This window comes from Trichogramma pretiosum, unplaced genomic scaffold, assembly GCF_000599845.2.
Source record: "Trichogramma pretiosum strain Unisexual culture from Peru unplaced genomic scaffold, Tpre_2.0 scaffold7, whole genome shotgun sequence".
In the NCBI taxonomy this organism is placed as follows: Eukaryota; Metazoa; Arthropoda; class Insecta; order Hymenoptera; family Trichogrammatidae; genus Trichogramma; species Trichogramma pretiosum.
Genome location: NW_019641639.1, coordinates 2,300,004 through 2,326,411, shown reverse-complemented (window position 1 = coordinate 2,326,411; position 26,408 = coordinate 2,300,004). Strand labels below are relative to the sequence as shown.

Below are 26,408 nucleotides of genomic sequence, written 5' to 3'. Positions count from 1 at the left end.
CGAGCGATGACAAAAGACACCCCTAACGGCAGCACAGGAAGACTCAGCCATATCCGAAAGCCTTGAATGAACCAAGGCTGGAATGGCTGTTCGGAAAGATGGAATTTTGAGTCCCTGGTCTTTACACCGCGCGTGGAAGTATCCAATGGGAACATCTTTCGGTAGCTGCAACCATTTGCGAACTTGTCGGTCAAGACTCTTAAGAGTTTGAAGATGGCATCTCGACAAGACTAACTGATGGTAATATCGCGGAACGAGGAAGCAGCGTAAGATCTTTAAACGCTGCTGAGGCTCTAGAGGAGCCGAGGCGATGTTAGCCAGCTCCCGAACTAAAGTACCCCCGGGCTTCCCGATACCAAGGGGAGAGAAATGCACCCCAAGGTATCCCAAGTGCTCGGTAGGGCCAAGCTGACGAACAGGCCCTCCGCCAATCTGAAAGCTTTCAGCAGTCGACACTTTATATGTCTTTCGCTTACTGGCAATCAAGATTGACATCGCGATGCACTTGGCCGCATTGAACTGCAGACCATATTTGGAAGCCTCGTCCCCGGCAGTTCGCAACATTTCTTTCATACCCAATATTGACGAGCTAAAAAGCACGATATCGTCCGCTTACGCCAGTGCGTCGATCTTGTGCTCACCCAGATGGTATCCTACCGAAGAAGGCAGGGAAATCAGAACCCGATCAACCACGAGAGAAAACAGGAGTGACGATAAAGGGTCGCCTTGACGAACACCTCTTGTCACCCTGATGGGCTCTGACTTCGAACGCTTAATGGTGAGCACAGTAGAGCTGTTCCTATATGTATCCTCGATATACCGGACGAAGGCGGATGGTAAGCCTAACCTCTTAAGTGTCGATGTTATTGCATGATGACTGACGCTGTCAAAGGCCTTTGCAACGTCGAGCGAAACGACGTGCAGTTCCTTCAACGATGACTTAGCGTCGCGGATAATTGTGCTAAGCACAGTGATATCCTCCGCGCAGCCATCATGCATGCCTCTCTGCCGCTCGTCCACAAGATTTGCCCGCATAACACGCGAAGCAAAAACCTTGTGTAAATGACGAACGACAACGGAGGAGACACTAATAGGACGGAAGTCTGATGGTAGTGAGCTGCCGTCTTTCTTAGATATAAATATCGTCCGGCTCAACAAGTGGTCTGATGGAAAACCACCGAGTGCAAGGATAACATTCAGGAACAATGCTCTAAGAGAGATCGGAATAGAACGCCACTGACGCGACGTAATGCCGTCGGGACCGGGTGCATATGACAAAGGCACCTCGCAGGCTAGGAGCTCACGCATTGATACAGGATCCGCTATGCACTGGAGGTCCCTATTCTCAAAGGCTGCGACACCGTCGAGCTCCTTCGAAGGAGTAGTGAGAATTGGCTCCCAGAACGAAACCATCTCCTCCATCGAAGGGAACACCAATCTAATAGGGCCATCCAGGACTAATTAAGTGGCTAATGACATTTTACTGACAAACAGCTCCTGCATCGCTGCGTACTCTCTTTGCCTCTTTCATCACCCGTCAGAAACCTTTCGCTTCGAGATCTTTGTCCTCCGTCGCCGGCTATAACACCGACGACGAGGGAGGGACGAGGGAGGGAAGACCTGGTCGAGCCATACGCAGGCATTGACAGATTAAATTTGGTCTTCCCTTAGGACGGCTTCGGCAATGCCCCTAATTACATCAGCCTTGTGCGTGGTAATATTCGCCGACCTACGAATCAAGGCACCAATCGCTTCGAAGATCGAGCGTTGCCTGAAAGATTCGCAGCCGGACGAACCGCCGTCCAATTCATTGTTATTGGAATCGATGTTCCGTGGCGTAAGGATGACATCTACGCCATCTTCAGAAGTTGAGAAGGACCTTCACAAGTCCAACATCAAAGCGTCGGCAGAGGTGCTGATTGAGGAAGCGAACTCCATCAATCGCCGCCCGCACCTCCTCCTTTGCAAATATTTGCATCTCATCTTCTTTCCAATGTTTTTCACTACTCGAGAACTCAATCCGTGCATTGGCTTCATTCGGGTGTTGTCGGAAATGTACACTAAGTCCACGCTGCCTGGTAAAAACTCTGCTGCAGACAGTACAGGTCAAATTTACTGCTGCTCCTTCTGCCTGTGGTGCATCGGCACCACCTCGCGCATTTGCTGCCGCTGGGCTGGTGATCCGATTGATCCGAGGGTCCGCCAGCGGTGGATCACTTGATCCACAGAAGTTTCTTTCGTTCCTAGAGCCAACGACAAAGCAAACTCTTAGGCTGGCAACCCAAGAGCCGACTATTAGCAATAACCAGCAACTTAGCCTTGCCGACAAAAGTCGACAAGATACCGACTCTCGGGTGGTTATGAAAAACTCGGACCTGGCTGGTTTAGCACTTGGGCAAAGCCCTTAAGAGAGCCCGTGGACGAAAACGATAAATATCATATAAATATCACATATTTATTAGAGTGTACCCCTTTTTTAAATATTTCGAATAAAAAGAATAAAATATAATATATTTCAGGAGCCGAGTGAAAAACTGTAAGATTGTATATTTTTGCAGGTCAGTGCACAACATGGATGCTGAAATCAAAAATTTTCAGCTCGGAGTAGCACCAGGCAAATAAATACTAATTTGGAAATAAAAAGCTTTGCGATTTTTTTTCTCCCAAAGGAAGGGTTTGGCGAAAAATTTTCTCTGAACAAAAAGTGCTTAATTTTGATCAAAGAATATGTGTGAACTTTTTCTTCAGAGAAAATTTTTCGCCAAACCCTTCCTTTGGGAGAAAAAAAATCGCAAAGCTTTTTATTTCCAAATTAGTATTTATTTGCCTCGTGCTAATCCGAGCTGAAAATTTTTGATTTCAGCATCCATGTTGTGCACAGACCTTCAAAAATATACCATCTTACAGTTTTTTACTCGGCTCCTGAGATATATTTTATTTTATTCTTTTTATTCGAAATATTTAAAAAAGGGGTACACCCTAATATTTATATCAGTAGCGATTATACAATTTATTCTTGAATACAGAAACGCAATATAAACTCAGAAACATTTTAAGATAAAATGGAAGTAATAAAATCCTCATTATTAATAGCAATAGACTTATTATAAAACTTAGCAAACACTTAGGACTTATCTGATCAGCCGGCAGTATTTTTAATAACATCCAAACTAACGCCCTTACTAAACGCTTTGCTGGACGCAGCATGTCTCGTCGAATAACAAGAGAAAATGCTTATGTCTATTCCACTGTCACACAAAACACTCTTGATCCACCGACTAATAGTATCCTTTTCAACTGCTTCATGAGGCTTTTTACCCGAAATAAAGAGCTTATTATCGGAATGAAGAGAGTTTTAGTTTTCTCAATATAATAATCTAAAGTAAAAGCAACACAAAATTCCGGTTTATCGCGAAAATAAGGCAACAAGAGTAAAGGTTGTGTTTTCCCCGGCGCAGAAGTTTTAATTAAATCCGAAATTTCTATTTCGATTCTCTCCTCGCAACGAACTATATTTTTAATGTCAATCGCAGTGATAGTTTGTGACCTATGCGCAGTAACAAGAGCCAATAACGTAGCTAATTTTTTCGCGATAACATCCAAAGATAAATTTTCCAACGGAAACAAAGACGCGATTTAGAACAATATTAACATCCTACGTTCTATTATACTTGGGCTTCGTAGGACGAGCTCTAAAAACACCTTTGAAAAATTTTTTCAAAGACTTATCATCGGCAATATTATAAACTAAAATATCAGATAAGGCCGGCTTAGCACAATTAATTGTAGGATAACTCGCATCAGCATTGAATTTTCTAGTCAAAAAATCAATTATTTTTTGAATTGGTGCACTAAAACGACCCACATCTTCCTTCTTACAATAATTTACCTACTCGATTAAAGTTGAACTATACTGTTTAACAGTGTTACTTGACAGAAAATCCATTAAAATTTTTACAGAATCTTTGGTAAATCCCTTGTAAATATACGATTACCGGATAATTTCCCGGCCAGCAAAGAAAGTTGATCCTTTAACCGATGACTGATTTTTCTACAAGGAGACAATAAAAGTTTATCATCAAGCTTGAAAACCAACTTTTTCCCAACTAATAATTTTATAAATACTGGATACCAAGATTGTGTTGTTCAAAAAGGTACAACAACAACACCGGTAGCTTTCTCAATAACAATTTTTTGTAAAACTTTGGAAATGAGAGAAAAAGGCGGGAAAGCATAAAAATTACAATCTTTTCAAGAAATTGTAAAAGCGTCGACGACAAATGCATCCGGATCTTTAAACCATGAACAAAAAATATCACATTTTCTAGTAACTCTAGATGCAAATAAATCAATAGAAAAATTGCCGAATTTATTCTCAATTTTACAAAAAGCAAAAGGAGAAAGCTCCCACTCGGTGTCAATACTAGTGACCCGTGATTGTGCATCATCGACAATATTCTCACGACTAGGAATATACGACGCAAATAACCAAATACGCCTTTTTTCTGCCCATTTCCAAATTTTCCTGGTTAACAAATTATATTTAGCGTAACGTGCATCCCCCATACGGTTAATATAAGAAAGTGCTGTGGTATTATCAATACTCAATAAAATTTCACAATTACTCATAGAATCGGCGAAAGCTTTCAAAGCGAGAAAAACAGCAAGTAGCTCTAAATAATTGATAGTTTTCTCTCTCATCGGCAGTCCAATACCCGCCAATTTTTTCAGTAATACACGAAGCGCCCCAACCCGATAGAGACGCATCGGTAAAAATCACAAGCTTGAAATCAAACTTATAAATAAGCTTAAAACACGTCACAATATTTTGATTCCACCATTCAAGATCATCTACGGTAGCCTTTGACAAACGCATACTGCCATCATAACTGTCATTACACTCACACAAAGCCTTAGATTTATCCATTTCGAAATTCTCAGTATATAACATGACGTATTGAACACCAGGAAAAGCCGATACCAAAACTCCTTGAAGCTGAGCATAATCTCTGATTTTATAACTTTTACTGAAATTAAATGCCGTAAGCTTGTTTTTAATACTTAACTTTCTTTTCTCAGACAATTCAACAGTATATTTAATGAAATCAATAACAAACCCTCAAAATTTACATCTTGTAACCGGTATTATACAACTTTTCTTAAAGTTTATTACAAATCCAAGATATGAGAGAACTTTCGCAGTTTCTCTAAAGTTTTCCAAACAGTCATCATAAGAATTACCATACAGTAATGAGTCATCCAGGTACACAACCGACTTAAACCCTTTTGATCACAGAAAACCAAAAACAGGTTTTAACATATTTGTAAAAATATAAGGACTGAGACAAAAACCAAACGCTAAAGTCGTAAATTGAAATAATTGTCCATCAAACTCAAACCTAAAATATTTCTGACTTCTTACGGACAATGGCACGAATAAAAACGCATCATTTAAATCAATAAATGCCGCGTGAAATGCCGACTGCAAAGACAATCATTTTTGCAAATTGCAACCAAGCATCAAGTTTGTCAATAGACTGTTTATTGTCGAAGTGGTCTGCTATTGTAACTTTACATTTACCACAAGTCGGGAATGCGTGCATGCTTATTCCCGGATCTGTTGATTTATTTAGACACCCCGGAACCGCACAAATAGATTAACTTTTTTTTTATATTACTACTATTGTTTTTCAACTCCATTTTAAGACATTTGAGCGTTAAATTAAATCGAATTTTTAAAAAAACGTCAATGCTCCCATAAGCCACCGTGTATAAGCTCCTTGGCTATAGAGGACATATTGGATTTTATCTCCCTCTAGGCGCTCGCATTACATCCCAATAGACAGTGTACTTCGGCGCGGTCCACGCTGGTAGTTCCTACTTCGGTTGCCGAGTCTTAGGTGCGCATCTACTACTATAGCATTGAGTGACTCTGTCTACAGCTTGAGCTGTGCTTGTTATATATCTCGTATGGACTTGGGTTCAACCGTGTGACTGCTTATACCTGCGTCGGTCTTGCATGAGATAGAAAATTGAAGTAGTGTGAGTCGACGCCACTGACAAGGTCTCAGCTCTCACTACCAAAATTTGCAATGAGTCGAAAAGTATCTATAAAAATTGATTCAGAAATGTTGAATCAAATCAAATTCATCTGCACAGTAAAATAGAGTAAGACAAGGCCGAGGCTGCCAAAGCTTTGACGGTTACGGATGCGTCTTGTTACTAACCAAAAAGTATTAATGAAAAATGGAATCAGTGATTTTTTAAAATTTAATTAAAAATAATACCTTGGAAATTTGAAAAAGTAAATTTAAAATATTAAGTTAGCCGTCTATGGACAGTCATCAGAAGTGAAACTTCTTGAGAATTTAATTAACTGAATACATTAAAATATGAATGAAGAAAACTGTTGGAAAATTTAAAAGAAAAGCATGAAAAATCAAGTCTTGAAAAAGGGACCTGAAAAACAAGACTTAATTTTTGTTGCTTTTTTTTAAATTTTCAAAGATTTTTCTTCTTTCATATTTTGACGTAAGGTATACGAAAAACGCTCACGGAAACACCTGTATCTTGGTAGAAAATCAAAATTTCGGAGTTTTGAAGAATGCAAGTGAAACGGGAGGAAAAATCCTACTACAAAATTTAAGTAAAATATGACGTCTAGTACCGCCACTCTATGTCATATTTTTTTGCCTGCAATCATAATTGATCTCCTATTTACCCATACCAGAGTTGTCTCGATCCTAGATCACAAATTCCTATGTTAATGACCCAATTCGTGTCACGTTGATAATTGACAAAACTAATTCTACGATTCATAATTATTCTACATTTTTTTTATAACTTTAATCATGATTTTCTTTTTATTTTGTATGTTATGATTTGGTGAGATGAACAAATAGTTATAACTTATATAAAAATGTACTACACAAATTAATATTTCTGCGTAATAATAAATGTAACTATAAATATAATTAAAAAGTTCAAGTAAATCAATTTACAATAGAAAAAAAAAGTAGCGCTGCAAGATGTGTAACTAAAGTCACATTTAAAGGTAAAAAATAAAAAAAATAAACAAATAAAATAAACCAAATAAAACGAAAAAGTACTTGACGTTGCACTTCTGGTGTCCGAGCATATTAAACAAAAATCACCAGAAGTGCAACGTCAAGTACTTTTTCGTTTTATTTGGTTTATTTTATTTGTTTATTTTTTTTATTTTTTACCTTTAAATGTGACTTTAGTTACACATCTTGCAGCGCTACTTTTTTTTTCTATTGTAAATTGATTTACTTGAACTTTTTAAATCGAATTACTCGCATTTTGTTTTGATTTAATTACTCGAATTTTAGATAAAATTACTTGAATTGTTTAATGTTAAATTCTATTTTTAATATTCATAAAGACGTTACACATCTTACAGCTGTTCTTATACAGCTGATTTTGTTTTAATAAAACTGATTCAATTTTAATAAAACTGATTTTTCGATTTATTCTGTAGTCAATACCTTCCGATTAATTGTGATTTCGTTTATTGAGTGTCGAGGCCGCTTGCGCGGCCTCAACTTACATTAAGTTCCGTTTCAAAACGAATTCAAGTTTAATTCAAATTTTCGATTTAGTTTTAATAATTTTGACCGATCAACACACGTAAAAACGCAACGCGCGAGCGAGAGACAGAGACGCAGAGATACACAACGCTACATTGTACGTTTCATAGAAATGAGCTGTAACTGTCGAGTACTGCTCGCCCGTGCTGTGCGTGTCGCAGCAGAAGCGAACTAGCAGTCACTCGACACTGCCTAGCGTAGACCAATCACAGCGCGAGAAGCAAACAGACGCTACTGAGACTAAAAACCTACGATTATCGCGCTCGCTCGCTCGCTCGTTTTTCACGGATTCACTAGCCTACCCAACGAGCCATAAGACGTTACACATCAATAAATAAAATAAAACTGCGTAATTTGGCTGTTTTGCTCACTCGCGCACACCGCTGGGGCATCTATCATGATTCACCCCATATACGTATGACCGCACGCAGCACACAACACACGCAAAAGCGGGCATACACGCATACGCACACATATAATTGCGCCTTTAGAAAAGACAGAGAGGAACTCCTAGGCTATTTGGAGTAAGGCCTGAACAATAATCTTTTTAAACAAAAATCACTTATTTAACAAAAAAAATTTGAGTTTGAGGTGTGTTTAAGATAATGTCCCCTCAAGCAATTTATTAACAATGACCTTTGGTGGTCTTCCGATTCTAACATTCTTTAATAATATTATTTTTTATTTTTAAGAAAAGAACAGGATTAGTATTTCATTGTTTCATTTTGTTTTTCATTAATAATTTAAACATTTCTCCTTCAGGAATGGGCGGTACATCAGCAATGTCAGAAGTTGAACAAACTCTTAGCAGTTTAAATGGTTATCATGATGATATTTTAGAAGCCTTAAGAAACGCGCATCGAGATCTAACTAACCATCCATCTGATACAAATGATATGATTGATGATGGAACTCTCAGAAAATCTGTAATAGATCGAGGCTTTAATGATCAATTTAAAAAAAAACGAATGAGTAGAGACCACATAGATGATCATGAAGTTGATGATGATGATGACATTCCGCCGTCATGTGGTACGATAAGAATTCGTACTTTAGAAGACATAATACGCCAGCTTGAGCATCATTCAACTCGTCATATGAGCCCTATTGAAGCAGATGACTTACGGTTGTCAGAAAATGAAAACGAGCGACCATATAAAATCGATTCTTCTGTTTGCAGTGAATCATCACAAGGGTACGCTAATTTCTATTATTTTTTATCATGTATATGACGGAGTCCATGCTGGACCAGACAGCGCGCTCCAATGGAGCGTATTCAAATGAATCGCAAATTTTCTTACTTGTCATGTTTCTAATGATGGTATTAGTTTTTTTAAAAAAAATTTAATTCTGAATAAAATTGACTTTGATGTTAACTTAATTTTTCGGCAAGTATACCCCTTTCGATTTTGTTTGTAGATATCTAAATCAAAAGATAATCTTATAACGAAGGTATGTATAAAATTTCAAGTTGGAGACTCAAACTGTTCAAAAGTTATGAACAATTAAGTACCAAAAAATGTGATTTTACGGCCACGCGTGGTTATGATGAGAACATCGACTCTTGTTGTTCCTTCTCCTACTGGCTGAGCGAAGAGAGGTCAAACATGGCCAAAATTCGTCCATAAAACTAAGTTTTTTGGTACTTAATTATTTGTAACTTTTGAATCATTGAGTCTCATACTTGAAATTTTATACAAACCTTCGTTATTAGATTATCTTTCAATTAAGATATAGCAACGAACAAAACCAAAAAGGGGTATACTTGCCGAAAAATTGGGTTAACTTTGAAGTCAATTTTCTTCATAAAAATTAATTTTTTTTTCAAAAAACTAATGCCACCATTAGAAAGAGCAGACAAAAATCTATCAAAACTTATACGTGCAATATTTTTCTAGACCCAAATCCACCGCACACGGCAAGTTAAAAACGTTGCGATACATAAAACATGCTCTGCGCCAGCTCACTGTCTGATCGAGCGAGAACTTCGACATATATGCTAAACCAGAATTAGAGATATACCAAAAATAGAACATTCTAAAGATATGTGTACTTTTAAGCGGAGTTGTACACCAAATATGACAAAAAATCTTTTTTTTTTGTTCGCCTTAGGGCCTTCTTGAAGATTTGAAGTATCATTTCCCGATGTTTTAGACTTCAAAATAAATTATTCATATCATTATAAGGTGTCTATGTATCTGAAATCGATAAAATGTGGTATTTGTCAATTTTTGTTGTTTTTTTTCGTCCGTGCAAATAATTCTACTATTGTTCTGCAACCAACCATCAATTTAAAAATACGGTTTATTTTTCATAAATATTTGATTTTTCAGTTGTGACATTAAAATTCTGTTTTTAAAATACAATTTGGCTATCTAAGTGGTATGAGAACTTATTGCTACTACTGCTGATAATGCTGCCTCACGTATTCAAGTTTTGAAATCAAAATTCAAAGGAAATCATGCACCAATTCACTTCTCTTGGTCATTTTTGTTATATAAACCACAGTTTAATGTCAATCTACAATTTCAACATTAGATTGACATCTTTGAGCCCTAAAAAATGTGGGAAAAATTGTAGAATAGGTCTTTGCATTTAAAAATAGCTTATTTTTGCGATTTTTAGCCGTTCAGCACTGTGGACAAGATTCAGATCAGAGTTTTTCAGGTGGGAATTCCTGGTACGAATCAAAATCTTCAGAAACGTATCTTTTATGGTCTGAGTTTTGTGGAATTTTGATTAGAGTTATAAAAAAGTTTGTATTCCAACAGATGTAAAAAAAGCAAGAAATGAAAAAAATTTATTAATATTTTTAAGCACATATTGAATAATAGAACTGATATGAAGGTCTAAATCAAAATTTTACAAAACTCAGCCCATAAAAGATACTTTTCTGAAGATTTTGATTCGTATCAGAAATCCCCACCTGAAAAACTCTGATCTGAACCTGGCGCACAGTGCCAAAAGGCTAAAATAGCAAAAATAAACTATTTTTTTTTAGATGTAAAGGCCTATTCTACAGGAGTCGCGTCCGAGCGCCCATAGCGAGCAGTCATATCGCCTAACCTTTATTCGCGGACGCGGTATCGATTTTTTAAAGTGTTTATCACGCAAAGTAAAAAGTGATGCACATCCCTCAGTTTATAGTATAAGCTGTTCTGATGTTATATATAAATTCAAAAGTAATTATAATTTATTACTAAGAAGGAGAGCCTTTCATCTTTGGGTCACAGATCCTTACGAAACTTGGCCCTGGAAACCATTATAAAGTACCATGAAGTATATAATGTAGGGTCAAAATAATACTTTTTTACAAAACCGTGCGCACATATGTCACCGATCTTGACGCGCTTTTGTTATGTTATAGTACATGGTAAAAAGGTCCCGAAAAAAAATTTTTAGACCCACTCCCCCCTCCTATCCCCCACTTCCGGTGTAAACGTCCATTTTCGATCTATATTTTTTCTGAGGACATGAAGCAAGTGAAAAATCTGAAAAAATTCATAAAAATACTTTCCCACAATCCAAACAACATTGAATTTTTTCAGATTTTTTGAGTGCTTCAGGCCTTCAGAAAAAATTATTGAAAATTTCAAAAATCGAGATACAGCGGTATGAGCCGATGTAGTACTCGGAAATTTTTTCAGTTATTTTTCGCATTAAAAAACATAACCTCAATTTTTTTCAGATTTTTTCAGAATACCTAACGCACCTTTTGAAGCCAAAAACCGCTTATTTTAACGAGATAATTTTTTTAGGACGATACGGAGCCTCGAAAAATCTGGACATATTTTTTTCTTGTTTTTTTCATCAAAATACATGACTTCAAATTTTTTCAGATTTTTTAATTGAAGGCGATGGCTTCTAGGGCCGAAAAATGCTATTTTTAACAAAAAAAGGTTCCTAGAACCCGATGGTTCCGGTAAAAAAATTTGAAAATTTTTATTTTGGATTCCTTGACAAATTTTAATAAATTTTGACCGTTTCAGAAATTCCGATTGAAGCCTCCTAGCTCAATCTAGAGCAGGACAAAGATTAATGCAAATTTCTGAAGACGGTTTCTGAAGACATTGCGAAACGATAAAACTATTTTGATGCTCTAGATTGAGCTAGGAGGCTTCAATCGGAATTTCTGAAACGGTCAAAATTTATTAAAATTTGTCAAGGAATCCAAAATAAAAATTTTCAAATTTTTTTACCGGAACCATCGGGTTCTAGGAACCTTTTTTTGTTAAAAATAGCATTTTTCGGCCCTAGAAGCCATCGCCTTCAATTAAAAAATCTGAAAAAATTTGAAGTCATGTATTTTGATGAAAAAAACAAGAAAAAAATATGTCCAGATTTTTCGAGGCTCCGTATCGTCCTAAAAAAATTATTTTCGTTAAAAAAAGCGGTTTTCGGCTTCAAAAGGTGCGTCAGGTATTCTGGAAAAATCTGGAAAAAATTGAGGTTATGTTTTTTAATGCGAAAAATAACTGAAAAAATTTCCGAGTACTACATCGGCTCATACCGCCGTATCTCGATTTTTGAAATTTTCAATAATTTTTTCTGAAGGCCTGAAGCACTCAAAAAATCTGAAAAATTCAAGGTTGTTTGGATTGTGGAAAAGTATTTTTATGAATTTTTTCAGATTTTTCACTTGCTTCATGTCCTCAGAAAAAATATAGATTGAAAATGGACGTTTACACCGGGGATAGGAGGGGGGAGTGGGTCTAAAAAATTTTTTTCGGGACCTTTTTACCATGTACTATAACATAACAAAAGCGCGTCAAGATCGGTGACAAACGTGCGCACGGTTTTGTAAAAAAGTATTATTTTGACCCTATAATATAATGTATAAAATACCGTATAATGGTATCAGATTTACACAGTCAAGTCTAACTGACTGAGAAGTATGTATACTTAGAGTTTTTAATGTCCAATACACCTTTTTAATCAATAAACAATTTAACTCAATTGGTTTACTGGGAAAGTCTCAAAGAACGAACCAATTTGAGCTAAAATTTGTGCATTGTAACACGGTGGCGTGTTACGCGACACTCGGACAGAGTAGAGTCCGGTGGGTGCTCATCCCTGTTCCTTTCCCTTACCCTGACGCCGTCGCGAGATGATAATTTCGCGAGTCAATGCGATCGCGAGGCGAATGCGAGAGAGAGCATATCGGGCACGGAGAGCATGACACCAGAAGGAAGGTCACGTGACTGAGACTGCCTCTGCTCACGAGAGACTACTACCAATGATGATGGGAAGCAGACGACACTTCTGGCGCCTTGGGTCTTTGTGGCAGGCTTGTGAGCAGCTTGAAGCACTCTGTCTCCGATAGCCCTACAGCGCGAACGTGTGCGAAACCGTCGATCTGCACCTTGTAAAATTGTAACACGCAAGTGTGTGTGAGCTGCTGCGTTGCTGTCCGAGGGTCTGTCCTTCGCTGCCAAGGTCCTGCTACCGCTTTTTCTGGGGTGAGGGTCGCCCGTCGTATTTGGCTATTCACAGCTCGAGTCCGCAACGAGTAAGTCGTTTCCAGACATTTATCTGCCAAGCTGCGCTCTCTCTCTCTCTCTCTCGCGAATTCCCGTATAAATTCTAGATCCTCACTCACCGAGCAGAGTCGTCATATAGCCGACGCGAACGAATTCGAGTCACATAATTAAGAATTGTACTCTGTGTATTATATATATTTCATTGCAAATCATTTGGCTCTTGATAAGGTGTCACCTCCGTGACTGGCGCCAAATAAATTACCTGGTCGTTAATTTTACCATTAAATAACTAGCCTAATTATCAGTACAACCCTGACTCCATTTCAGCATCCACATGGATTAAACGGGCCACATCTTGCCCGGATTGGCAACCATTACAACTAACCGTTATTTATCAACTAATATTTATATTAAATCATGTAAAAATGTTTTCATTTATAAAACTTACTGTTCTTGCTTTCTCACCTATTTCTGACACTCAAAACATATGTAAATTCACTTCAGATGAGTGTCAGGAATACGTGAAGAGAAGGGATTTGTGAGTTATACAAATAAAAACATTTTCATATATTTAACATCAATATTCATTGTTTCATACGTTAATTTTAGCTCAAATTGGTGCGCTCTTCAAAACTTACACAGCGAACCAATTGTTCAGCTATTGCGTAACTTAGGCATATCGGGCGCGACTGTGGCTTGTGCTCGATGGGGGAGTACACTAGACCTACTTTAATTCTGTCCAATTTTTCGGGTGGAATAGGAATTGGAACGTGTATAAGCATACAAAAATCCACATTCCTCCGGACAGAATTAAAGTAGGTCTAGTGTACACAAGACGAGCTACTAATTTTCCCTCGGCTCGTCAGTCTTCGAACACCTAGCTTCTGATCGAGTCGAAGCTCTACCAAACTAGCCCGTCGAGCTCTCGACACAGTCGCGGCTTATCGCTTTTTTTTGAGCTGGCTGGCAGTATTCGTGTGCCGACGAAAAACGTAGTAAATAAAGAGACTAATTATTGTTGGATTTTAAATTCGAGCCAGTTATTTATTATCCTCGCACGGAACATTTGGTAGCAGAGAGCGTGGTTTGTTATTATTTTGTTGTAACGCTTGAGTGTGTGATTGACTCGCCGTAAACACGCAGCTCGGCAGCCGATCGACCACACATATTTACAAATTTAAATTTTCGTAACCGCCAAACGACACCAACGGTCGTTTAATTCGAGGGTCATCGCAGGATGGCCGCTAAATTGCTAAAACTCCAATTAACTAGCGCTAAGAATATCATGAACTTCTACGCGAATTCAACCATCAAGGTCGGCGCAGAGAGGCAAACGCTGTCGCATTTCCAGACTCGACTGGAATTGCTCGAGGACTACTGGAAGACGTTCGTCGCAAGGCATGACGAACTATTGGACCTCGAGGAACAGCTCGCCCACGAGGACTACTTCGCCAAGGACGTCTATGCAGTGACAGAGTATTATTATTCTGGTGCCAAGGCCCTCATCCGCGACCACATAGCCACCTTGAACCCGCAGACGTCGGCGGCACTTTAGACCGAGATCAATCGGGCCGGGAGCTCGAGCGCACAGTCATTCGTCCCGTTACCTGCCCTCGCGCTGCCGACCTTCTCCGGAAGACAAGAAGAGTGGGAGAGCTTTAAGCAGCGCTTCTCGTCTCTGGTGCTAGATAAGGAGGCTATACCTAAGGTCGCCAAGCTTCAGCACCTGCTCAATGCGGTACAGGGCCAGGCGGCGCTGCGCTTGAAAGGATTGGAGATCACCGCGGCGAACTTCGATGTCGCCTGGGAGAAGCTTCTGCGGCGCTACAACAACCAGTGTATCCGGCTGTATAATGCCTTGGAGAACCTCATCTAACTGCCATTGGTGAAGTCACGTACCGCAGACGAGCTTACCGATCTGATTGACAGGACAGAGGAGGCAGTGCGCTCGCTACAAGAATTGCGGTGCCCTGTCCACGAGTACGACAACTGGATTGTCCACTGCATCTTCAGAAAACTCCACGCGAATTCGCGTGAGTCTTGGGAGATTTCTCGGGAGGATTCGGCCGAATTCCCGATGTACCGTGATCTGGTCGTCTTCCTCGAGCGACGTGTGCAGTCGCTGGAGCAGGCGCGACCATCGGCGGAGCTTGCAGCGGCGAGTAGTCAGAGCTCGCGTGATCGAGGAGCCGGACATCGACGCACATCAGCTAACACCGCGAGGGTCGACGACACACAAGCCGGCAGACCAGGACCGCTATGTGATATCTGCCAAACAGCCCACTGGCTTCACAAATGCTTCAGGTTCCTGAGTATGTCTCAGCAGCAGCGACTCGAACTGTGCAAGGCGAAACGATTGTGCTTGAATTGTCTGCACAAGTCGCACTTTGTAGACAAGTGCCCTTCAGCATCACGCTGTCTTATTTGCCAGGCCAAGCATCACACCAAGCTTCATGCTGATAAGCCAGGACGGCCGAAGCAAGGAAACAGCAGCGTATCGGGGGACAGTACCAACGTCAGCGCTTCAACAGAAGAGGAACAGGGTGACTCGACCAACGCCTTCACGACTCGAGTCGTCTCCGAGGTTCCCCTGGCTACTGCGATGGTGCATCTAATGACCGCGGGCGGACAGCTCCTGTCGGTCAGAGCGCTTATTGATCCGGCGGCAGAGCGAAGCTTCGTTACTCGGCGTGCAGCATCGCAGCTGAATCTGCCTGAGAGGCGCACCTCGATGTCGATCGTCGGACTCGGAGCCGCGGTATCATCCAGAGCGGCCACCGAGCTATGCCTGCAAGTTCTGTCTCCCAAAAAATCTGACTTCAAGCTGCGGACATCTGCTTTGATACTCTCCGAACTCACGGACTTCCTTCCCGGCAAGCGAGTCAACTTCGAGTCGTGGCCACACATTCGGGGACTCGAGTTGGCCGACCCACGTTTCGGCGTGCCGGCGCGAGTGGATTTTGTTCTCGGTGGTGACTCATTTTGGACGGAGTCGTCAAAGGACCTGCCGGAACACCTGTTGCCCAGAAGACAGTATTTGGATGGATCCTGACTGGTCCTACGCTGCCCGACATGGCCGGCGATGGCAACGCTGTGCGAGCTTTTCATGCTTCAATTGAGCCTTCGATTTCGAGTCTCGTCTCGAAGCTTTGGGAACTCGATGACGTCCCAAGCGGGCCGCATCTGTCTGAAGACGATAAGCGCTGCGAGCAGCTGTTTGTTGAGACACATCAACGGGACAGCAGCGGACGATTTGTGGTGCGACTGCCGTTCGCACGCAGAGTCGACTTGAGCATCTCCAGGTACGCGGCTCAATCAAGTCTACTAAGGATGGAGCGTCGCTTTCAGAGGTATTCGAGGTTGCGCGATGTTTACTCTGAATTTATGAACGAGTATATAAGGCTCGGTCACATGGAATGTGTGCCGCATCACCAGCTTCAGCGTCCGGGTTCTTACTTGCCTCATCACGGAGTCTTTCGAGCGGACAATCCGGAAAAAATTCGAGTGGTGTTCAACGCATCGAGCAAGTCCAGCGATGGACTTTCCTTGAATAGCCAGCTGCTGACCGGCCCAAAGTTGCAAGCGGATATTACGGCGGTGCTATCCAACTGGCGCTTCTTTGAGTTCGCAGGCACGACCGATGTCGAGAAGATGTTCCGTCAAATACGCGTTCATGAGGACGACATCGACTGGCAGCGTGTGCTTTGGCGAGCTAGCCCTACGAATCCCATACGTGCTTTTCGCTGCACGACGGTGACGTACGGTACTGCGGCGGCTCCTTTCCTGGCATTGCGCGTTATGAGGCAGCTTGCAGAGGATGGACGCGAGGCTTATCCAGAGGCGTCAAAAGTGCTTCAACATCAACTCTACGTTGATGATTTGTTTTTCGGCGCTGGATCGGTAGAAGAGGCGATACGCCGAAGAGATGAGCTAATCGCATTGCTCGCGTCGGCTGGTATGAGGCTGGCAAAATGGGCTGCATCGCACGCTGGAATCGTCGAGGATCTCACGGACACTACGCCGGAGGCCGTGGCCTTGAAGATGGAGGAGACGATGTCCACGCTTGGTTTGAAGTGGTTGCCACGGCGGGACTACTTTACTTTCCAGTTCAAGCCTGCACTCACTATGTCGCCTGCGACTCGTCGTACGGTGTTGTCCGACATCGCGCGGACCTTCGACCCGATGGGCTGGCTTTCTCCGGTGCTGATTGTGGCCAAGATCCTGCTGCAGGATATTTGCATCGGCGGCACGGACTGGGATGCCCCAATTGCAGGGACACTGGACCAGCAGTGGACTGAGTTCTGTGCTGCTCTGGGTGACGTGTCCAATATCAGGGTGCCTCGATGGTTCGGCGCCTCGGAGGCGGGCTCTTGGCATTTGCATGCGTTCGCAGACGCGTCCAAGAGAGCGTATGCTGCTGCGCTTTACGCTGTGATTCCATCAAGATCGTGCCGCATCATCGTGGCAAAGACAAAGTTGGCCCCGACCAAGGTGCAGACAGTGCCGAAGCTGGAGCTCTGCGCGGCCGCTTTACTTGTCCGTTTGGTCAGGAGTCTGCTTGACGGCCTCAGATTCCCGCCGGAGCGTATTTTTTGTTGGTCGGATTCAAGTGTTGTACTTGAGTGGATCCGAGGACATCCTTCGAGGTGGCCGACGTTCGTGGTCAATCGGGTGAGCAGTATCCAAACCGACTTGCCTGACGCTTGCTGGCGACATGTTCCAACGACGGATAACCCGGCCGACTGTGCGACTCGAGGTCTGTCGTCGTTTGAGCTGGCCGCATTTCCACTCTGGTGGAATGGCCCTTCATGGATTATCGACGAAGAGACGACGTGGCCGGCGGTCATCGAGCCGGGGGGTCGGAGCGCTCAGGTGATGGTCGCACGGCAGGCCATGGACTGCTGTCTATCGGATTTGGGCGTCTTTTCGGATTTTAAGAAGATGGTGAAGGTGCTGTGCTACTATCGGCGGTGGCTGGCTGTTGTCGGACGAGCGAGTGTGGAGGACGATAAAGAGAACGAGTGGAGAGAGGCTCTGTTCTTGTGCCTTCGTCGAGTTCAGGCGCATCACTTCGAGGATGACCTCGAGGCTGTCACCGCTGGAGATGAATTACCGAAGAAAAGTCAACTCAAGAAACTTTACCCTTCGTCGGCGACGGGGGTCTCTTGAGAGTTGAAAGTCGTCTGCAGCATGCACTCTTATCGTATGACGAAAAATTTCCGATCATATTGCGTGGACGCTGCTTGATCGTGAAGAGGCTGATCGAGCTGGCGCATGAGGATACTCTACATGGCGGTCCGCAACTGATGCGCTCTCATCTCGGTCGCATGTATTGGATTTTGCGCGGCCCTCGTATAGTTCACACCGTGTACCAGAACTGTCTGCGTTGCACTCGGTTTCGAGCTGCAGCAATGGAGCAACTGATGGGCCCGTTGCCCGCGGTCCGAGTCACCCAAGGACGACCGTTTCAGGCCACAGGATTGGATTATGCCGGACCACTGCCCGTCCTATTTTCCAGAGGACGCAAGGCCCCGTCTACCAAAGGCTACATCGCCATCTTCATCTGCATGGTGGTCCGAGCAGTTCATGTGGAGGTGGTTTCGGACCTTACTACCGGAGCTTTCCTCGCCGCGTTTTCTCGCTTTTGTGCCCGACGAGGAAAACCTGCAGTGCTCTATTCGGACAATGCGACGACATTCAGAGGAGCGGCGAGGGAGCTTCGTGAATTGTTTTCGGAGGGCTCGACTCTTACCGAGCTCGCGCGCAGTTTCGTGCAGAAGAGGGGCACGCTGTGGGAGGCCGCGGTGCGAAGCTTCAAGCATTATTTTCGACGGGCCATTGGCGATGCGACTCACGATCTCTCTGTCCTCGCAGCAGTCGACCGGAGGATTTTGAGGCCCTTACCCCAGCTCATTTTCTGGTTGGTTCATCTTTACTGGACTACCCTGAGCCCTACGACGATCGAACTCTTAGCCTCACGAATCGCTGGAGGTTGTTGCGTGGCATGCGCGACATGTTCTGGAGTCGCTGGAGACAAGAGGTGCTCTCGCAGATGCAGCAGCGGAGCAAGTGGTTGACCGCGCGGGAGAGCTTGCAGCCGGGTGACATGGTGCTGCTGAGGGATGATCTGTGTATCGTAGTGACCATTGGCGCGTGTCGTTCAGGTGCATCCTGGATCGGATGGACTGGTCAGAGTTGCGACCATCAGGACTGCAAGTTCAACTTTCACTCGACCGATCGTCAAATTGATCAAACTTCCGACCGACACTGATGCCACGGAATATCATTGTCGACTCAAGGAGAAAGAGAAAGAAGCATAATTTTCACTTTAATTGTATCTTCACGTTTTTTTTACTTTGAACTTTGTTAATATCTTTGAATTGTACCCTTCATTTTTTTTGTTATTTTTTGATGTTATATTTATATTGATTTGTTCTAATTATTTGAACTTTTGTTTGTTTTGCCGCTACAATGCGTCAACGCGGGCGGTATGTTCAGCTATTGCGTAGCTTAGGCATATGGGGCGCCACTATGGCTTGTGCTCGATGGGGGAAGTACTCGAGACGAGCTGCTAATTTTCCCTCGGCTCGTCAGTCGTCGAACACCTAGCTTCTGATCGAGTCGAAGCTCTACCAAACTAGCCCGTCGAGCTCTCGACACAGTCGCGGCTTATCGTTTTTTTTTGAGCCGGCTGGCAGTATTCGTGTGCCGACGAAAAACGTAGTAAATAAAGAGACTAATTATTGTTGGATTTTAAATTCGAGCCAGTTATTTATTATCCTCACACGGAACACCAATTGAATTCAATTGTTTATTGTTTGCAAAAGTGTTTAGAATGCATAAAAGTTCATGTATAAATATTTTTGAGAAAGTTAGACTGGACCGTACAAGGCCTGATACCAATAAGTGATATTTTTTAACATTATATTATATTTAATACTTTTTTCTGCTCTATAACTCTTTCTAGGGCCCATTGGAATAAAGTAACCATAGGGGGCTTTATTATTATGTACAAGAAAATCCCCAAACAAGTTTAGTAAAGATCTGTGACCCAAAGATGAAAGACTCTCCTTGTAAAATGTAACACAAAAAGTATTTATTATAAAAGGTGAAATACAATAGGATGTCGCAATGGACAAGTGTAGTCGCGGCCGTGATGCGAATATATCTGTGCCGTGCAACGCGCGCAAAAACGAAGTCGGCCAGCTCGCAGCATCGTACTCCCCTCTCCTGCATACACATACACGGGTCGAGGCCCTGCATCGATGTACACGCCACACAGCGCCGCCGAGGCGAATCACACACATACGCACATGTATGCTCCGCAAGCAGAAAAGTCGTATATTACAACAATCCTTAAGAATGTTGGCCTAAGAATTGTCAAAGACTATACTGTGCTGATGAACAATTGTTTGAATTTAGGATACTTCCAACCCGCCTGAAAGGTAGCAAAGCTTATTGTTCTTAAGAAAAAACCATACCATAGGACCGAATTAGATAATCTGAGACCAATTAGCTTGCTTTCCGTTGAAAGCGAAATTTTGAGCGTGTCATCGAAAAATCAATTGATATATTCTGTTCAGAAAAATACATAATACCGGCATACCAGTTTGGTTTCCGTTATGAACACAGTACCACCCACGCTATCGCTAAATTCACATCGGACAAAAATTGGCATATGATGAATGGCAACATGACTGGTGCAGTTTTAGCCGATCTAAGAAAAGAAAACTTATTAAATACGGCATGCCTATGCAGAAATTCAAACTGAAAATGAACGGTATCTCAGCTCAGAATACCTTTTCTATAACCAAGGGATTCCAACAGGGAACTGTTAATTCACCGATATTGTTTAATATCTTCACCGCGAATTTACTGAAACTTTATGATTTAAATTAAGGCAGTGTATCGGCTTTGCGTTCGCCGATGACCTGATCTTGTACACACATAGTTGCAAACAGAAAATCGTCTAAGATACCTTCCAAGTCATTTTCAATAAAATTATCATATTCTGCAAGAATTGGAAATTATCTGTAAACACTGAAAAGTGTGAAACAATCTTATTTAGAAGACCAGTCGCGCTAGAGAAGAGACATACCAAAGAGAATTGGAAAAACTTTAGCACCAAAGATGAGCTTAACAATATTGTTGTCCCTCATAAAAGAAGCGACAAATACCTTGGAATTACACTTGATGACTTACTAAACTTTTCAACTCATACCAAAACTCAACTTGGTAAAGCCACAGCAGTCTTCGGGTCTTTGCTAAGCCTGTTCTACTCTCGCCACTTGTACGCAAAAGCGAAAATTATAGCATATATATGTGTATTATAAGACCGATCCTATATTGGGGCGCAGAATCATGAGAACTTGCTTACACTTAAACTTCGATCCAAAGAGTAACTTTACGCATAGAAATAGTAATCTTTATTTGTATAATAGGGCAATGATGCCAAAAATCGACACTGTTATTGTTTATTTGACTAGAAAACAAATAAAAAGTGCTATACAAAATAAATCTAGTTATTTAATTTGAGGACCTTTTTATCCTAGAGACAATTGTTATAAAGCGGCCATAAAATTAGGTTGCTTACCACCAGAAAGCTTCAAATACCTTGACGAGGAAAATTATATTGTAAATGGAAATCAAAAACATGTATTGTACCACGTACCTTGGACAAGATATAACGAAAAGATTCTTTATAGCACTGCGTGGCATAAGTTCACATTTATGGACGCTTTTCGGTGGCATAAATCGCCCATTCTGGCACCGCTGCGTTCGTATCACACTCGCATACGCTCGTGCGCTAACCTTACTTCGCGTTACCAGAAAGTGCGACTCATGGTTGGGAAAAGGGGGCATAAATGTGAACTTAGCACAGTGCTATAAAATGTTGTACTCTGCGCTCGGGCCCTAAACTACGCCGCGCCAAAAAGTGTTACTTATGGCACTTGTATCGTAAATTATTATTATGATTCAAAAACTTTTTTACATTAATACAATATTAGTACCACAAAATATGATTTTGTAATGCTCTCAAAGTTTAGTTATGATAACAAGGTTTCAAACAATTAATAATAGTGTAAGAGTAATCATATCCCTCTTTTCTTTTAGTAATTTAAAATGAAATTGTCGCTAAATCTTACGTTTTCACCTTTTTCTAAGGGGCGTATGTGAAAGTCTAAATTTAAAACATTATTATTATGAAGCTAGTTTATGTCAAACATATCTTTTTTTTATATAGATTCACAGCGAGAGCCATGCAAGGGATATTCTGTGTTGTTAATCTTTGTTATTTCACTGGTTTTGTTTAAATGTTTAAATACCAGAAAAGTTGTAATAAGCATTGTTGTTAAATAAACATTTATTTTTATGAAAGAAAAGGCCTATTCTACAACTTTTTCCACATTTTTTAGGGCTCAAAGTTGTCAATATTGTGTTGAAAATGTAGATTGACATTAAACTGTGATTTCTATCACCAAAATGATAAAGAGGAGTAAATTGGTGTATGACTCCCCTAAAACAAACGGATTCATTCAAAATATCCTTTAATGGGTGCCCCTCAAGCCAACATGTGAATCTGTCAATAATTTTTAAACAATACTTATGAGAGTCAACGACAGGCAACGAACCAATAAAGTCGATGTGCACATGAGAAAATCTCCTTGTTAGTTATAAGAAAATGACCAAAGGTGAATGCACATGACGAGTGACTTTCGATTTCTGGCAAGGAATGCAAGTTCTTGTCCACAAAATGCAATTTTTCTTCATTGAAAGTCAAACGAATCGTGAACTTAATAATTATGTGAGTTCTTCTCACACCAGGACGATTCAAGCCAATAATCATATGGAAAGAAAGGGCGTGATTCCCAGAAGCGGTGTCTCAGTAAATAAATGTTTTTACCGGAACCATCGGGTTCCAGGAACCTTTTTTGTTAAAAATAACGTTTTTCGGCTCCAGACGCTATCGCCTTCAATTAAAAAATCTGAAAAAATTTGAGATTATGTATTTTGATGAACAAAATGAGAAAAAATTTTTTCCAGATTTTTTGAGGCTCCGTAGCGCCTTAAAAAAATTATTTTCGTGAAAAAAGCGGTTTTTCAGCTCTAGGCTGAATGGACATGAATGAAAAATTCTGAAAAAATTCAAGGATCGTTTTTTGACGTCAGAATTCAGAAAAAAATACTCCGGTCTGGTATATCGAACCATTTCACCGAAAATAAAATAATTTAAATTTTCAATGATTTTTTCTGAAGGCCTGAAGCACTCGAAAAATCTGAAAAAATTCAAAATTGTTTGGATTGTTGAAAAGTACCTTCATGAATTTTTTCAGATTTTTTAATAGCTTCAGGCCTTCAGAAAAAATATAGATAGAACATGGACGTCTATAGGGGAGGAGGGGGGTAGGAGGGGGGTAGGAGGGGAGAGGGGGTCCAAAATTTTGGTTTTGGCACTTTTTTATCATGTACTATATAACATAGCAAAATTTCAGGAAAATCCGTGAACCTCGCCCGCAGGTTTATTTGAAAAATTCTGAATCTGACCCATATATAGGCTATTCCACAACAGGTGTTGCAGGCCAAAAAAATGAAGTTGAAACTAACTATGTACTCTTCAAGAACACAATGAAAAATGAAAATCCTGAACATCACAGCCCTCTAGATCCAACCCTTATGGATCTACAGAGGCTCAAAGTTGGATTTTCATGTTTTGAGGATATTCTGCTTGTTACTCTGCTTTTCTGGGGTGCACATGAAAAAATTTCTAAACCATGTTTTTATATATAAAATTCAATGTAGGATTCAAATCTGTACTCAAAAATGACATTCATAACCTCAAAACCACTTAAAATTAAAAAAATAGGGTAAAAGACCATGAAAGTCAAACAATAAAGTTGTTCGTATACCTCAAATCAGCCAATATTGTAATATGTTCATCGATACACCAAAATACAACTTCTGATAAATTTTGGTAACTGAGTTTCCATTACAGATCATTTAGTAGCTTACGAAGGGCCAAAAAACGTGTAAAATGAGGAAAAAACCATGTTTCCTATAGGAAATTTTTTTAAGGGTGAGGCTGAAGTTTTGAAGCAAAATTTTTTTACACCTTCAGAAATATAGACATCTGTTCGATTACTATTCTGAGCTAGGGTAGAGGTAATGTTTGTACAATAAATTACTATGCAATTTTGCCGGTTTAGTGAACAATTATAACATAGATCCAAAACGCACCTGTCTAAATAAAGGACAAGTATAGCGACGTAAGTAATTTTGCTTAAAGTCTGAAACTTTGGAAAACAACAGTTCTTTGTCAAAGAAACAAATGCAAGCCTAAAAAACGATGTTAAGCTACAATCTAAGTTCAGGAATTAGTCTTTTGAATTTTTAACCAAGCTAGGAAAATAAGACCAATTATTAATTGCTTTGGTGCATGCCTTATTTCATAAGTGAATTTTTTATTTTTCACCTTGTGCTAATAAAAGAAGATAATATTGCATTAATTTTTGACGTATCTGCTTTAATTTCCACCAAAAATTAAAATTTTTAAAAATCCTCTAGTAAAGATAATAACTTATTACAATGAATGAATTTATAATCTCATTTGAAAATTTTTTTAGGAGTCGACGGTGCAGTCGTAGTAGAGATGACGAAAACAGATTTGTTTATGGTCGATATCGACATCCAACAAGGCGAAGTCCTTTTAATTCCCACCAACATCCTCATGCTGTTCATGATGACGAAGGAATTTATGAATCTGCAGACTTAGAAAGAGATCCTAATGCTCGACCTGAAACTCCTGATAGTGAGAGGTACTATTATCAAATATTTACATTATTTCTCTTATACGACATTGTGAAATAATATGACATTTATCACAGCTAGAATAAATATTCTTCTATAATGTATGTAACCTCATATCTTACCCCCGACGTACCTCGTCGGTTACGTGTGTCCTTTGGGCTTGTGGATCCGTTCTGCACGTCCGGGGTCTACCTGTAAGATTCATGCAATACAGGGAAGGAATGCTCTTTACACTCACACATCCATCAAGAATCAAACACTCAATATTACCAATAACAACTACCAGGTTTATTCGTATTAAATAAACAATATACACGGCCTCAGAGAGTACCCGAATACCCGGTCCACGGCAGACGCGACGATCGTAGCCCTGGTGGGCGCGTCGGCGCGTACGACTCACAAATACAACGACTGAGGACTGGACCGCCCGACTCACCACACGATGTCGAGATCTTCTCCTGGTCCAGATCCACCCTTGGCTGTCCTTGTGGTCTGCTCGGCCGTTGGATCCGCTGGTTCTCTCTCGCGCACTCGGATTGACTCGTACCGACACTCGCACTCTTTACTCGGGCGACGTAAGATCTTACTAGGCCGCGCGGTACTCGTCAATCCGACCTAGACATCCCCCAGGATGTCGCGCTCAACTCTCACACTCGAGCTCCGTTCGTTCTCAAATCTTCGACTCTCCTTCTGTTCACAGGTACGCTCTCGTATCTCAACGTATACTCCTGTTTACGTTCTATTCTTTCACACTTGGCGCTCACATGAAATCAGATTCAAAATACTATTATTAATAACGATTCTTATAACTAACTATACACTCGGCAAGTCGATGATGGTTCGTCGGGGCGGCCCAACAGATAATGCCAGTTCCGGCATTACATGTATTCATTTTAAAATTACTGAAACATGCCTAGAGGGTGAGTGTAGATATGAGGAGGAGGAAAAAGAGTGAAAATGACGAACATACATCGGCGACTCACGTAAAAACCGCAATAATAAGCTTTAGAGGCAAAAACGTGCCTTAGTCCTATCTTTTCAACATAAAACTAAGGCACAAGTTTGCTTCTCGAGTTTATCAATGCGGTTTTCGCGCTAAAGTGACAACATGTAACAGTAAATAATATTTTGAATAAAGATTTAATATTTTATTTAATGATTTTTCTTTGTTGTCGCACCAAAGCTCTAAATTAATCTGCTCGACAAGCCACAAAACATCCATCACTCGCCCTCCATAACATCTGCATTGCTATGGAAAAGCAGTTTTGAATTGCCGAAAGTGAGCTTTATGCAGTCTAAACAGATGCACAAAAAATTAAATAGCTTTTCGAGCTCTCTTGACTCATTGATTGACCGATAATATTAACAATTCAACTACCCATTGCACTACTAATTAAACACATAAGTTTGTAGCTACACTTTTTGATTGGTTCATGAACGTGCACAAAACGAGTGCCAAGCTCTACCTTTGCAGCGTTTGCAAATATCACACCCTTTCGAAACATACTTAACA

General features: G+C 40.9%; 1 protein-coding gene across 1 annotated transcript in view; it reads left to right on the top strand.

Moving 5' to 3' along the window:
* Positions 1 to 1,843: 1,843 nt before the first annotated feature.
* The window catches only part of LOC111693809, a 29,983-nt gene continuing 5,418 nt past the window's right edge, over positions 1,844 to 26,408 (top strand). The window contains exons 1-3 of the mRNA XM_023459588.1: positions 1,844 to 2,078; positions 8,373 to 8,805; positions 24,712 to 24,903. Of these exons, the coding sequence (XP_023315356.1) occupies positions 1,844 to 2,078; positions 8,373 to 8,805; positions 24,712 to 24,903 (860 nt within the window). The remainder of the gene's footprint in view (positions 2,079 to 8,372; positions 8,806 to 24,711; positions 24,904 to 26,408) is intronic.